Below are 13,566 nucleotides of genomic sequence, written 5' to 3'. Positions count from 1 at the left end.
TCTGTCATAGCCTGCCCTAAACAGAGAGGATATACATCCTAACTGAGTCTGCCATAGCCTGCCCTAAACAGAGAGGATATACATCCTGAGTCTGTCATAGCCTGCCCTAAACAGAGAGGATATACATCCTAACTGAGTCTGTCATAGCCTGCCCTAAACAGAGAGGGTATACATCCTAACTGAGTCTGTCATAGCCTGCCCTAAACAGAGAGGATATACATCCTAACTGAGTCTGTCATAGCCTGCCCTAAACAGAGAGGGTATACATCCTGAGTCTGTCATAGCCTGCCCTAAACAGAGAGGGTATACATCCTAACTGAGTCTGTCATAGCCTGCCCTAAACAGAGAGGATATACATCCTAACTGAGTCTGTCATAGCCTGCCCTAAACAGAGAGGGTATACATCCTGAGTCTGTCATAGCCTGCCCTAAACAGAGAGGATATACATCCTGAGTCTGTCATAGCCTGCCCTAAACAGAGAGGATATACATCCTAACTGAGTCTGCCATAGCCTGCCCTAAACAGAGAGGATATACATCCTGAGTCTGTCATAGCCTGCCCTAAACAGAGAGGGTATACATCCTAACTGAGTCTGTCATAGCCTGCCCTAAACAGAGAGGATATACATCCTAACTGAGTCTGTCATAGCCTGCCCTAAACAGAGAGGATATACCTCCTAACTGAGTCTGTCATTGCCTGCCCTAAACAGAGAGGATATACATCCTGAGTCTGTCATAGCCTGCCCTAAACAGAGAGGATATACATCCTAACTGAGTCTGCCATAGCCTGCCCTAAACAGAGAGGATATACATCCTGAGTCTGTCATAGCCTGCCCTAAACAGAGAGGATATACATCCTGAGTCTGTCATAGCCTGCCCTAAACAGAGAGGATATACATCCTGAGTCTGTCATAGCCTGCCCTAAACAGAGAGGGTATACATCCTGAGTCTGTCATAGCCTGCCCTAAACAGAGAGGATATACATCCTGAGTCTGTCATAGCCTGCCCTAAACAGAGAGGATATACATCCTAACTGAGTCTGTCATTGCCTGCCCTAAACAGAGAGGATATACATCCTGAGTCTGCCATAGCCTGCCCTAAACAGAGAGGATATACATCCTGAGTCTGTCATAGCCTGCCCTAAACAGAGAGGATATACATCCTGAGTCTGTCATAGCCTGCCCTAAACAGAGAGGATATACATCCTGAGTCTGTCATAGCCTGCCCTAAACAGAGAGGATATACATCCTGAGTCTGTCATAGCCTGCCCTAAACAGAGAGGATATACATCCTGAGTCTGTCATAGCCTGCCCTAAACAGAGAGGGTATACATCCTAACTGAGTCTGTCATAGCCTGCCCTAAACAGAGAGGGTATACATCCTGAGTCTGTCATAGCCTGCCCTAAACAGAGAGGGTATACATCCTAACTGAGTCTGTCATAGCCTGCCCTAAACAGAGAGGGTATACATTCTATCTCAGGACTTTACAGAGGGTCATAAAGTTTTAAAGAATATTCCTATTTTTTTTACAAACCCAAGAGCTCGTTGCATTACGAGTTCCATTCTGTGAGCGGTGAGGCAGACAGGCTACCAACACACAGTGGATCAGGAAACTGTCCATTATGTAAGAACAACAACCTGGTAGATGGAGAAAGTGTTTTACAGTGAGTGTGTCCCAAATCGCAGGGTTCTGGCCAAATGTAGTGCACTGTGTTCTTGTTTTTTTCTGCTCTGCGACATTCAGAATGTGTCACTCTATTAAGACACCTCCTGAGGGAGACTTCCCAACATGCAATGCTAAGCACTTTGGAGATTCAGGGAAAGTGTTATGGGGTATAAATGTAAAACATCATCATCATCAACATCAACAGTGTTTGTTTCTATTTCCTTTAACTGATGTTTGTTTGACTGAAGCCTAGAGGAACTGTATAAAAGGCAGTTAGTGTGAATCCCAAATGGGACCCTATTTCCTATGAGTCCTGTTCAAAAGTAGTGCACCATATAGTGGATAGGGATCTATTTGGGACGTAAACATGGTTTTCCTCAGAGGACCTTAGTTAGCTGCTAATTACCTCATTTTCTCTCTTTAGTGTTTCTTTCCTAATGTTCTCAATTACAACAACACCAACCGTCGTCATCTGGAGGGAGTCGAAGGTCGGCGTGAAGTCATTCCTTTATTCCCGTGGGAAGTGTGTGTGTGTGTGTGTGTGTCCGCACATGCGTGTGTTCATACTCCGATTTGTTATTGCAGTCCTTTATGAAAACACTGCGACATTGTGTTGTGCTTCTGAAAACAGGTTTTCCTGATTATACTATAATCAGAGTAGTGGCAGTTATCACCTTAATCTTCTGGAGAATCCAATAAGGGGACACATGACAAGCTCCCTCGGAAGAATTTAAATGACATTTTGGTATACCTATTACCTGACGTATACCAATTAAGAGACAAATGAATGTTTCCCAAACTTATTTTGAGGTTTGTCTCTACATTGCTACTTTAAGATTAAGTTCTGTCTGACTTTTGCTGCTAGAATGACGTGTTGGTTTCTACATTGAAAGCACGGACAAAATCCACACGCTGAAGAATGTGTGGGAATTATCTGGGTGTTCTCTTGCACTACCAGTGAAATCTGTTGTATGTTTTTGTACACTACAATTTTTCCTGGTCGTATTGACATGTTTTGTTGAGTGTGGCCCTGCTCGGTTTTTGCTAGTATCACAGGATATGATGAATCTGATGTGTGTTTTATATAGGAGCCACAGTTTCCTCCACTTCCCTGCTGGTTTGGCTTGTTTTAAACACCGTGGGACACAACCTCTGTTCCCTATATAGTGCACTATTTTCTACCGGAGCACTATGGGCCCTGGTCAAACGTAGTGCACTGTCTAGGGAATAGGGCGCTATTTAGGATGCTGGCAGTGTTCCCCCTTCAGCGCTCTGGCCAATCATTTATGTTGCCGTTAGGCTACTAAATGTGGAATCAACAGGATCCAACGTTCATCTCAGTTTTGGGTCAGTTCTACTAATGGGATGACATGGAGGGAGAGTGGAAGCATTTCTGTGGTCAGCCCAGTGTCCATAACCAGAGAAAGATGTTTCAGTCCCAAATCATACCCTATAGGGCTCTCGTCAAAAATAGTGTACTATGTAGGGAACAGCGTACCATTTGGGATGCGCACAGAGAGTGAGCTGGGCGGTCTGGATGAGATGATGGCTGAGTTGGAGCGCTCACAGGGGAATGACCACAGACTCCAGAAGCAGTGGAACAGTTGGAACACAGACAGTGGAATGACCACAGACTCCATTAGCAGTGGAACAGTTGGAACACAGACAGTGGAATGACCACAGACTCCAGAAGCAGTGGAACCGTTGGAACACAGACAGTGGAATGACCACAGACTCCAGAAGCAGTGGAACAGTTGGAACACAGACAGTGGAATGACCACAGACTCCAGAAGCAGTGGAACCGTTGGAACACAGACAGTGGAATGACCACAGACTCCAGAAGCAGTGGAACAGTTGGAACACAGACAGTGGAATGACCACAGACTCCAGAAGCAGTGGAACAGTTGGAACACAGACAGTGGAATGACCACAGACTCCAGAAGCAGTGGAACCGTTGGAACACAGACAGTGGAATGACCACAGACTCCAGAAGCAGTGGAACAGTTGGAACACAGACAGTGGAATGACCACAGACTCCAGAAGCAGTGGAACAGTTGGAACACAGACAGTGGAATGACCACAGACTCCAGAAGCAGTGGAACCGTTGGAACACAGACAGTGGAATGACCACAGACTCCAGAAGCAGTGGAACAGTTGGAACACAGACAGTGGAATGACCACAGACTCCAGAAGCAGTGGAACCATTGGAACACAGACAGTGGAATGACCACAGACTCCAGAAGCAGTGGAACAGTTGGAACACAGACAGTGGAATGACCACAGACTCCAGAAGCAGTGGAACAGTTGGAACACAGACAGTGGAATGACCACAGACTCCAGAAGCAGTGGAACCGTTGGAACACAGACAGTGGAATGACCACAGACTCCAGAAGCAGTGGAACAGTTGGAACACAGACAGTGGAATGACCACAGACTCCAGAAGCAGTGGAACAGTTGGAACACAGACAGTGGAGTGACCACAGACTCCAGAAGCAGTGGAACAGTTGGAACACAGACAGTGGAATGACCACAGAGATTCTAGAATCCCTCTGCTCCAACAGAATCCTTCCATAAACTGTTGTTGAGGTCGCAGGCCACAGAACCGTTCCAAACCAAAATAGATCACTTGATTATAGTTCAGAACACACACATACAGGCAAAGAGTCATGCATGTACAAAGACAGAAGTACTAAATTACTGCGTGGTAATATCAGCATGGAGGGCCAAAACTCCATCCCACTAAAACAGGATGATATTTCAGGCGTCTTTTCAAACAGCTCTTACACTAAAGGGCATTTTCATAACTTTCACAGTATTATTCCAACCTCCATTGTGAGACAAATCACATTTTTGACTAGACTGGGCCTTTAACAGAAGGCGAGGGAGGAGAGGAAAAGAGAGTGGGAAGGAGGAGAGATATTGAGCCCTACAGTAATCGTACTGAAAGAAAGTGCATGCCATCAGTAACAAATGGCAGAGAGGTGAGATGGAGGGATGAAGGTTGACAGATGGAGGGATGAAGGTTGACAGATGGAGGGATGAAGGTTGACAGAAGGAGGGAAAGGGGGGAGTGACCTGTAGGATTCAGCCTTACTGTATTAGACTGGTAGTACTGTATTAGGCTTGTAGTACTGTATTAGGCTGGTAGTACTGTAGTAGGCTGGTAGTACTGTAGTAGGTGACTGACTGGATGTCTCCCAAATGGCACCATGTTTCCTCTATAGTGCACTTCTGTTCACCAGAGCCCATAGGGAATCAACCAACCTAATGCAGCTGTTTTCTTATTGTCTGGATACGTAGAGCTACACTAATCGTACAACAATTACTCTGACATATCCTAACCTAGAGAGAGCATTTATTTTTACACGGAAAGTATACTGTGTGGTGTGTGTTTGACCAGGTCTGCCAGGCAACACAGGGCGCTAGGGCAGCAGGTCACCCTAACGATTAAAGTGTTGGGCCACTAACCGAAAGGTTTCTAGTTCGAATCACCAAGCTGACTAGCTGAATAATGTGCAGATATGAGCTTGAGCAAGGCACCAGGGTCGCTGTCAATAATGGCTGATCACTGGCCGTGACCCCACTCTCTCAGGGAGTGCACTTAAGCACCCCCTATTTGACCTCTGATGATGCATGTCAACAGACATAATAATGATTATCATAACCCCTTACATAACGTTGCCTCTCCACAGTGTTTTGTGTGTAAGGCTGTATGTGCTAGGCTTTGGGTTTTTCTCAAAATAACCATTCAGACTCCTGAGGGGCCCTCATATGGAAACTGTCTCTCAAAATAACCCTTCAGACTCCTGAGGGGCCCTCATATGGAAACTGTCTCTCAAAATAACCCTTCAGACTCCTGAGGGGCCCTCATATGGAAACTGTCTCTCAAAATAACCCTTCAGGCTCCTGAGGGGCCCTTATATGGAAACTGTCTCTCAAAATAACCCTTCAGGCTCCTGAGGGGCCCTCATATGGAAACTGTCTCTCAAAATAACCCTTCAGGCTCCTGAGGGGCCCTAATATGGAAACTGTCTTTGCCAGTTTTAACTGGAGCTGCCACCTCACACAGAGTTTCATAAGAGTCAGAATCACATCCCATATCAACTATCATTCAATAGACATAAACATGGAAGTACAGTGCCTTCGGAAAGTATTCAGACCCCTTGTTTTTCCACACTTTGTTACGTTATAGCCATATTCTAAAATTGATTAAATGTGGGGGGGTTTTCCCCAGCAATCTACACACAATACCCCAAGACAAATCGAAAACAGGTTTTTAGAAATTGTACCAACTGTATTAAAAATAGAGAAGATAACTTATGTAAATAAGGTTTCAGACCCTTTGCTATGAGACTCGAAATTGAGCTCAGATACATCCTGTTTCCATTGATCATCCTTGAGATGTTTCTACAACTTCATTGGAGTTGTCATGGCGTGGCCCTTCTGGGTGTATATTGTGGCCCTCCCACCACAGGTTTTACAACGGTCATAAATCCCGGGTAGAAACTCTCTGCCAAGGGGTATTGAGGGACAGAGCCTATGGAGAACAAAGACATTCTTCTTGCCCAAAACGCCCAATCCCCAAAATTGGAGAATTAAACAATATTTATATTTTTGAGAATGTGGGAATTGTCCGTGGGTATTTTTAAAGAACAATCCTGTCAAATTGGTTTCATTTGGTGATCTCATGAAGGACAGGAAACACACATTACTGTGTCTTTGTTTGTGTACACTTCTCAATTACTAGTTTTGCATGTGATGGTTGTTTAAACTATATGATAGATTCATATTCAATTTGTGAGAAGATGTGATGTTGGCCTTCTAAACAAGATACTTGTTTAGACAAAGTTTTAACTAGTCAGTGGCCACACTCCCATGAGCCCAGACATCACAGCAGGCGTCATGGAACAGACCATTCTTCCACAGAGTATGAAACCACCCGTGAGCCCAGACATCACAGCAGGCGTCATGGAACAGACCATTCTTCCACAGAGTATGAAACCACCCGTGAGCCAAGACATCACAGCAGGCGTCATGGAACAGACCATTCTTCCACAGAGTATGAAACCACCCGTGAGCCCAGACATCACAGCAGGCGTCATGGAACAGACTATTCTTCCACAGAGTATGAAACCACCCGTGAGCCCAGACATCACAGCAGGCGTCATGGAACAGACCATTCTTCCACAGAGTATGAAACCACCCGTGACAAAATGTACATTAGACCAGAAAATATGGAGCTGTCGCTACATGTTGAATTGGTTGGCAACGCTACAAAAGGACTAGACCAGAGAATGTGGAGATCATTCCCTTGTTGAAATGGCTGAGAAATCTACACATTAAAGAACAATTATTCAGGCTGCAGCTGTTTTTAAACACTTTAGTCTGGTAAACGCATCCGGTCTAAGAACATTTCCGAATGGTACTCTGAAGTATCCATTATAACAACCTACACCTCAGACAGAGGCTTTCTGTCGACTGACTATCCAGCAGACGGACCGGCGTCCACAGAGAGGGACAACAAAGGCATACACTCGTAAATATGTACATTTAAATTTATTTTCGAATGAGCGGTTGTTCATGTTTAATGTATAGGCATTTCCATGAGTGTAGTGTAGTCAACTGTATGTACTTGAATCCACTCTCAGTTTCCTGTTCTTGGGCGGTCCCCACCCCCTTTTTTTTGTCTACCAAGCCGTCATCACGGTTTCGTCCGCTAGGGACTTTTTTTTTTGTATCATGTAGTAACCAATGTATACAATTTTTTTGTGTGTGTGTTTTATATAAACCTGTGATTGATTAAGTTAGTTAGTAAATAAATAATTTGTATATTGCTGAGTCATGATTCTATACTAGGGTTCGTGCAGATATCCAAGGATTTGCGACGTTCAGTAATGAGACTGAGGTAATAATACATTAAGTGACTGTAATCGATAAGATATGAAAATATCTGAAGAGTTATATTCGGAAATTGACACTATATAAACAATACTTTTCTGTGGTGCCCCGACTTCCTAGTTAAAGTTACATGATTAGTTACATTGTGTAATTAAATTATACAGAGAATCAATTTGATAATATAAAGTCTTCACATTTAATGATATCAAACACTACAACAGGGTCCACCTGTGGTAAATGAAATTGATTGGACATGATTTGGAAAGGCACACACCTGTCTATATAAGGTCCCATAGTTGACAGTGCATGTCAGAGCAAAAACCAAGCCATGAGGTCGAAGGAATTGTCCGTAAAGCTCAGAGACAGGATTGTGTCGAGGCACAGATCTGGGGAAGTGTACCAAAACATTTCTGCAGCATTGAAGGTCCTGAAGAACACCGTGGCCTCCATCATTCTTAGGCGGAAGAAGTTTGAAACCACCAAGACTCTTCCTAGAGCTGGCTGCCCGGCCAAACTGAGCAATCGATGGAGGAGGAGTGCTGCCAAGATGGAGGAGGAGTGCTGCCAAGATGGAGGAGGAGTGCTGCCAAGATGGAGGAGGAGTGCTGCCAAGATGGAGGAGGAGGAGTGCCAAGATAAGAGGAGGAGGAGTGCCAAGATAAGAGGAGGAGGAGTGCCAAGATAACAGGAGGAAGATGGAGGAGGAGTGCTGCCAAGATAAGAGGAGGAGGAGGAGTGCCAAGATAAGAGGAGGAGGAAGATGGAGGAGGAGTGCCAAGATGGCTGCGAGGTGGCTTCAATAGAACTGTTGTGATTAGAGTTGTTGATGTTTTAAATAAGTAGATGAATTGGCAAATATGACTCTATTCGCTAACAGGACAGTGTGCCTGACTGTATTGAGTGAGTCAACGTATTGTAGATGTGTTTGTCCTGGTTAAATTAGAGGAGTCCAGCTGAGCTCTTGTATGTTATTGCGTGTGAGTGTACGTGTGCGTGCACGTGCATGTGTGTGAGTGCGTGCATGCGTTTATGGACACATACTGTAGCCATGTGTTTGTGTGAACCTTCCTCAGAGTGTCAGCACAAACTACACTATGTCCAGTCCAATTACACAATGTCAAGTCAGAGACAGACCGATCCAAACCCAACCAGACAGTTGAGGGAGCACAGAGAGGCCGGAACGACACCTAGAGGGATGCGTTATGGGTACAGGTCGTGAGGAGGGCGGTTGCCAGGGGTGACAGTTTGACTGGTGGACTGACTCTTGATGTGGAGGAAAAGCATTAAATGCCACCTGTGATTTGCCAGCTGCCATTGGTATCCATTATTACGATGTGATACAGCCCATTATTACGATGCGATACAGCCCATTATTACGATGCGATACAGCCCATTATTACGATGCGATACAGCCCATTATTACGATGCGATACAGTCCATTGTTACGATGTGATACAGTCCATTATTACGATACGATACAGCCCATTATTACGATACGATACAGCCCATTATTACGATGTGATACAGCCCATTATTACGATGCGATACAGTCCATTATTACGATGCGATACAGTCCATTATTACGATGCGATACAGTCCATTATTACGATGTGATACAGCCCATTATTACGATGCGATACAGTCCATTATTACGATGCGATACAGTCCATTATTACGATACGATACAGTCCATTATTACGATGCGATACAGTCCATTATTACGATACGATACAGTCCATTATTACGATGCGATACAGTCCATTATTACGATGCGATACAGTCCATTATTACGATGCGATACAGTCCATTATTACGATACGATACAGTCCATTATTACGATGTGATACAGCCCATTATTACGATGTGATACAGCCCATTATTACGATGTGATACAGCCCATTATTACGATACGATACAGCCCATTATTACGATGCGATACAGCCCATTATTACGATGCGATACAGTCCATTATTACGATGTGATACAGCCCATTATTACGATGCGATACAGTCCATTATTACGATGCGATACAGTCCATTATTACGATGCGATACAGTCCATTATTACGATGCGATACAGTCCATTATTACGATGCGATACAGTCCATTATTACGATGCGATACAGTCCATTATTACGATGCGATACAGTCCATTATTACGATACGATACAGTCCATTATTACGGTGCGATACAGTCCATTATTACGATGCGATACAGCCCATTATTACGATGCGATACAGCCCATTATTACGATGCGATACAGCGCATTATTACGATGCGATACAGCCCATTATTACGATGCGATACAGCCCATTATTACGATGCGATACAGTCCATTATTACGATGCGATACAGCCCATTATTACGATGCGATACAGTCCATTATTACGATGCGATACAGTCCATTATTACGATATGATACAGTCCATTATTACGATGCGATACAGTCCATTATTACGATGCAAATCTAATTTTATTTGTCACATACACGTGGTTAGCAGATGTTAATGGTCACATACACGTGGTTAGCAGATGTTAATGGTCACATACACGTGGTTAGCAGATGTTAATGGTCACATACACATGGTTAGCAGATGTTAATGGTCACATACACGTGGTTAGCAGATGTTAATGTGAGTGTAGTGAAATGCTTGTGCTTCTAGTTCCGACCGTGCAGTAATATCTAACAAGTAATCTAACAATTTCACAACTACCTCATACACACAAGTGTAAAGGAATGAGTAATGCAAATGTTACATTTGTGCTGCTCTCATTGACCAAAAGTAAAGCGTGGCTTTTCTGCCGTTAATGACTGTAGTTATCAGGACCTCGTATTGAGCAGACACACAGTACACTGCTGCTTCCAGACATGGTAAGGCTCTGAGCACATACTGAAGCTTCATCATAATACTCACAGGTTTAGTGTGCTAGTGTGTGTCTTTGTTTGCATGTAGCCGTGTGTGTGTGTGTGTGCGCGCGTGCTGCTGTCACTATGTAGCTGTCTGTGCTGTGCAGTATGAGTCATTCTCACTGGGTGAGATCCAGTGGGGATTTCATCATCACTACTGTAACTTAACCCTTAGATGGTCATGGATTTAGTTTGATTTCTATGCAAACACATTATTGTCATCTTCACGTACACACACACACACACACACACACACTCACGTGTCATTCTGTGGTGATAACCTATCACCCCACAGACGTTATGCTAACATTGGATCTGGTCTCCGGAATCCTGGCCTTTGAGAGACACACACACACACACAGCCTAGGAATCCTGCCCGTTGACCCCACCTACGTGTCTGATGAGAAAATACAGCTGGGTCATGTGAAGTCTCATTACATCTCTGCCACTAAGCACATTAGTGTCTGTGTCTGTGTGTCTGTATGTGCACACCAGAATTTGACGTTATGCCAATATGCCATCGTAGTCAACAACGTAAGAAGATTTCAAGTACTTAGCTAAATGTTCCAGAATCAGCACTTGAAAAGGTCCAGTGTGACGGTTGAAGTGTGTGAGTGTGGTGTCGTGAGTGATTTGTGATGCAAGGATAAGAGCTGTGTCTGGTGAGGTCTCTAGGGACAGGTATGGAAGCAGCCATCACTCCCTTAGAAGTCAGGGGGCCCATCAGTCTCTAGGGACAGGTATGGACGCAGCCATCACTCTCTTAGGAGTCAGGGGGCCCATCAGCGTTGCCTCAGTTGCTTCACACGTCTGCCCACCTCCCTCACCACCCTATTCCCCATTATAGTGCACTACTTTGGACCAGGGCCCATAGGGGAATAAGACATGTTCACTCACTCAGTGTTAAAGTTTAATCTGCTCCCTGCTGGATGACAGATGGAGAGTTCATCTTCCACATGTTTCCTCCTGAAGCATACAGATCCCCATTAGTATCCTCTTATTCGTCTGTGTGTCTGTCTGTGTGTCTGTCTGTCTGTCTGTCTGTGTGTGTCTCACTTTCTGTGTGTCTGTCTGTGTCTCTCTCTCTCTCAATTAAATTCAAGGGTCTTTATTGGCATGGGAAACATATTACACATTGCCAAAGCAAGTGAAGTAGATAATAAACAAAAGTTAAATAAACAATACAAATGAACAGTAAACATTACACTCACGAAAGTTCCAAAATAATAAAGACATTTCAAATGTCATTATGTGAAAATAGTTAAAGTACAAAAGGGAAAATAAATAAACATAAATATGGGTTGTATTTACAATAGCGTTTCTTCTTCAATGGGTTGCTCTTTTCTTGCCCTTATTGCCCTTTTCTTGTGGCAACAAGTCACATCTTGCTGCGGTGATGGTACACTGGTATTTCACCCAGCAGATATGGGAGTTTATTAAAATTGGGTTTGTTTTCAAGTTCTTTGTGGGTCTGTGTAATGGGGGAAAAATGTGTCTCTAATATGGCCATACATTTATTTGGCAGGAGGTTTGGAAGTGCAGCACAGTTTCCACAGCCTGTCCTCTCTCTCTCCCTCTCATGTAGAATGATCATGACAGTTCGGACATACTGTACAAGGCCTAGATACATTCAGAGTAGAATAAGAGATGGTATTAACATCATTTTATGTTGTTGGCAGGAATCGACTACAAGACGACTACGATACTCCTAGATGGAAGAAGAGTCAAGCTGCAGCTCTGGTGAGTGAAGTCACTGAACATACACACGTTACCCTGCTAAACTCATCCCATTTCCACCTCCGGGATATTGAAATGTTAAATGTGACTCTATGGATGAAATAGGGTTTCATTTGGAACGCATAGGGTTCCATTTGGAACTCATAGGGTTCCATTTGGAAGCAATAGGGTTCCATTTGGAAGCAATAGGGTTCCATTTGGAACGCATAGGGTTCCATTTGGAACGCATAGGGTTCCATCCTAGTTCCCGTTTGTGTCCCAACTGGAATCCTATTCCCTACATAGTGCACTACTTTTGACCAGGTTGTATGTAGGGGAAGGGGGGCCGTTTGGTACACAGACCCTCGTCTTATCATCTATTTGATACGTACGGGGGGGGCTGTGTACCAAACAGTACCCCGACTGTATCATGTTGATCAGATTAGGAGAAGAATAGAGTATTGTCCTGAAGGAGGTCAGCGAGAGGCGGACCTTGTTATAAGGAGAATCGTAAAGGCAGAGATGAGTTCTGTACAGAGGCTCAATAAGAAACATGCAAGTCTGATTACAGTAAGGGGGATTGTAGCCATATTTGTCAATAGGGATGAGGGAAGGACACACACACACTCTGTGGTCCCCATTGTGTGCCATCCCCGCCTCTCCACTCTACTCCTGACCCCTACCCTGAGAGCAGTACTTTTATTTTTAGAGGGTTTTGCTTTTAGTCGAGTCAATATTGAATTATTAATCTGGAAATTTAGTTTGATGTCTAAGAGGATGAGATTATTTTATGCTTTAACAGAGGGGGTGTTAGAAATGCTCTCTATCCTCCTCCCTATGGCTACATGCTAATCACAGCTGGCTAGCGTGACATTGGGGAAACAGTGGTAAAATGGGGCCAAGAGACAGAAGCTATTTTTCAATCTTTATTTATTTGTCAAATTATTTAACCTTTATTTAACCAGGTAGGCTAGTTGAGAACAAGTTCTCATTTACAACTGCGACCTGGCCAAGATAAAGCAAAGCAGTGCGACACAGAAAAAGTGTATATACAGTGTGTGCAAATGAGGTAAGGCAATAAATAGGCCATGGTGGCGAAGTAATTACAATATACCAATTAAACACTGGAGTGATAGATGTGCTGAAGATGAATGTGCAAATAGAGATACTGGGGTGCAAAGGAGCAAGATAAATAAATACAGTATGGGGATGGGGTAGTTGGATGGGCTATTTACAGATGGGCTATGTACAGGTGCGGTAATCTGTGAGCTGCTCTGACTGCTGGTGCTTAAAGCTAGTGAGGGAGAAATGAGTCTCCAGCTTCAGTGATTTTTGCAGTTCGTTCCAGTCATTGGCAACAGAGAACTGGAAGGAAAGTC

General features: G+C 43.9%; 1 protein-coding gene across 2 annotated transcripts in view; it reads left to right on the top strand.

Annotated features, from left to right (window-relative positions):
- Window positions 1-13,566, top strand: part of LOC139397295 (ras-related protein Rab-40B-like) — a 49,087-nt gene that overhangs the window by 15,418 nt on the left and 20,103 nt on the right. For both annotated transcript variants that reach the window (XM_071144090.1, XM_071144089.1), the window contains exon 3: window positions 12,151-12,211. In XM_071144090.1, coding sequence (XP_071000191.1) covers window positions 12,151-12,211 — 61 coding nt within the window. The remainder of the gene's footprint in view (window positions 1-12,150; window positions 12,212-13,566) is intronic.

The sequence above is a fragment of the Oncorhynchus clarkii genome, unplaced genomic scaffold (assembly GCF_045791955.1).
Source record: "Oncorhynchus clarkii lewisi isolate Uvic-CL-2024 unplaced genomic scaffold, UVic_Ocla_1.0 unplaced_contig_5476_pilon_pilon, whole genome shotgun sequence".
Classification (NCBI taxonomy): Eukaryota; Metazoa; Chordata; class Actinopteri; order Salmoniformes; family Salmonidae; genus Oncorhynchus; species Oncorhynchus clarkii.
This window is presented reverse-complemented; position numbering and strand designations above follow the sequence as displayed.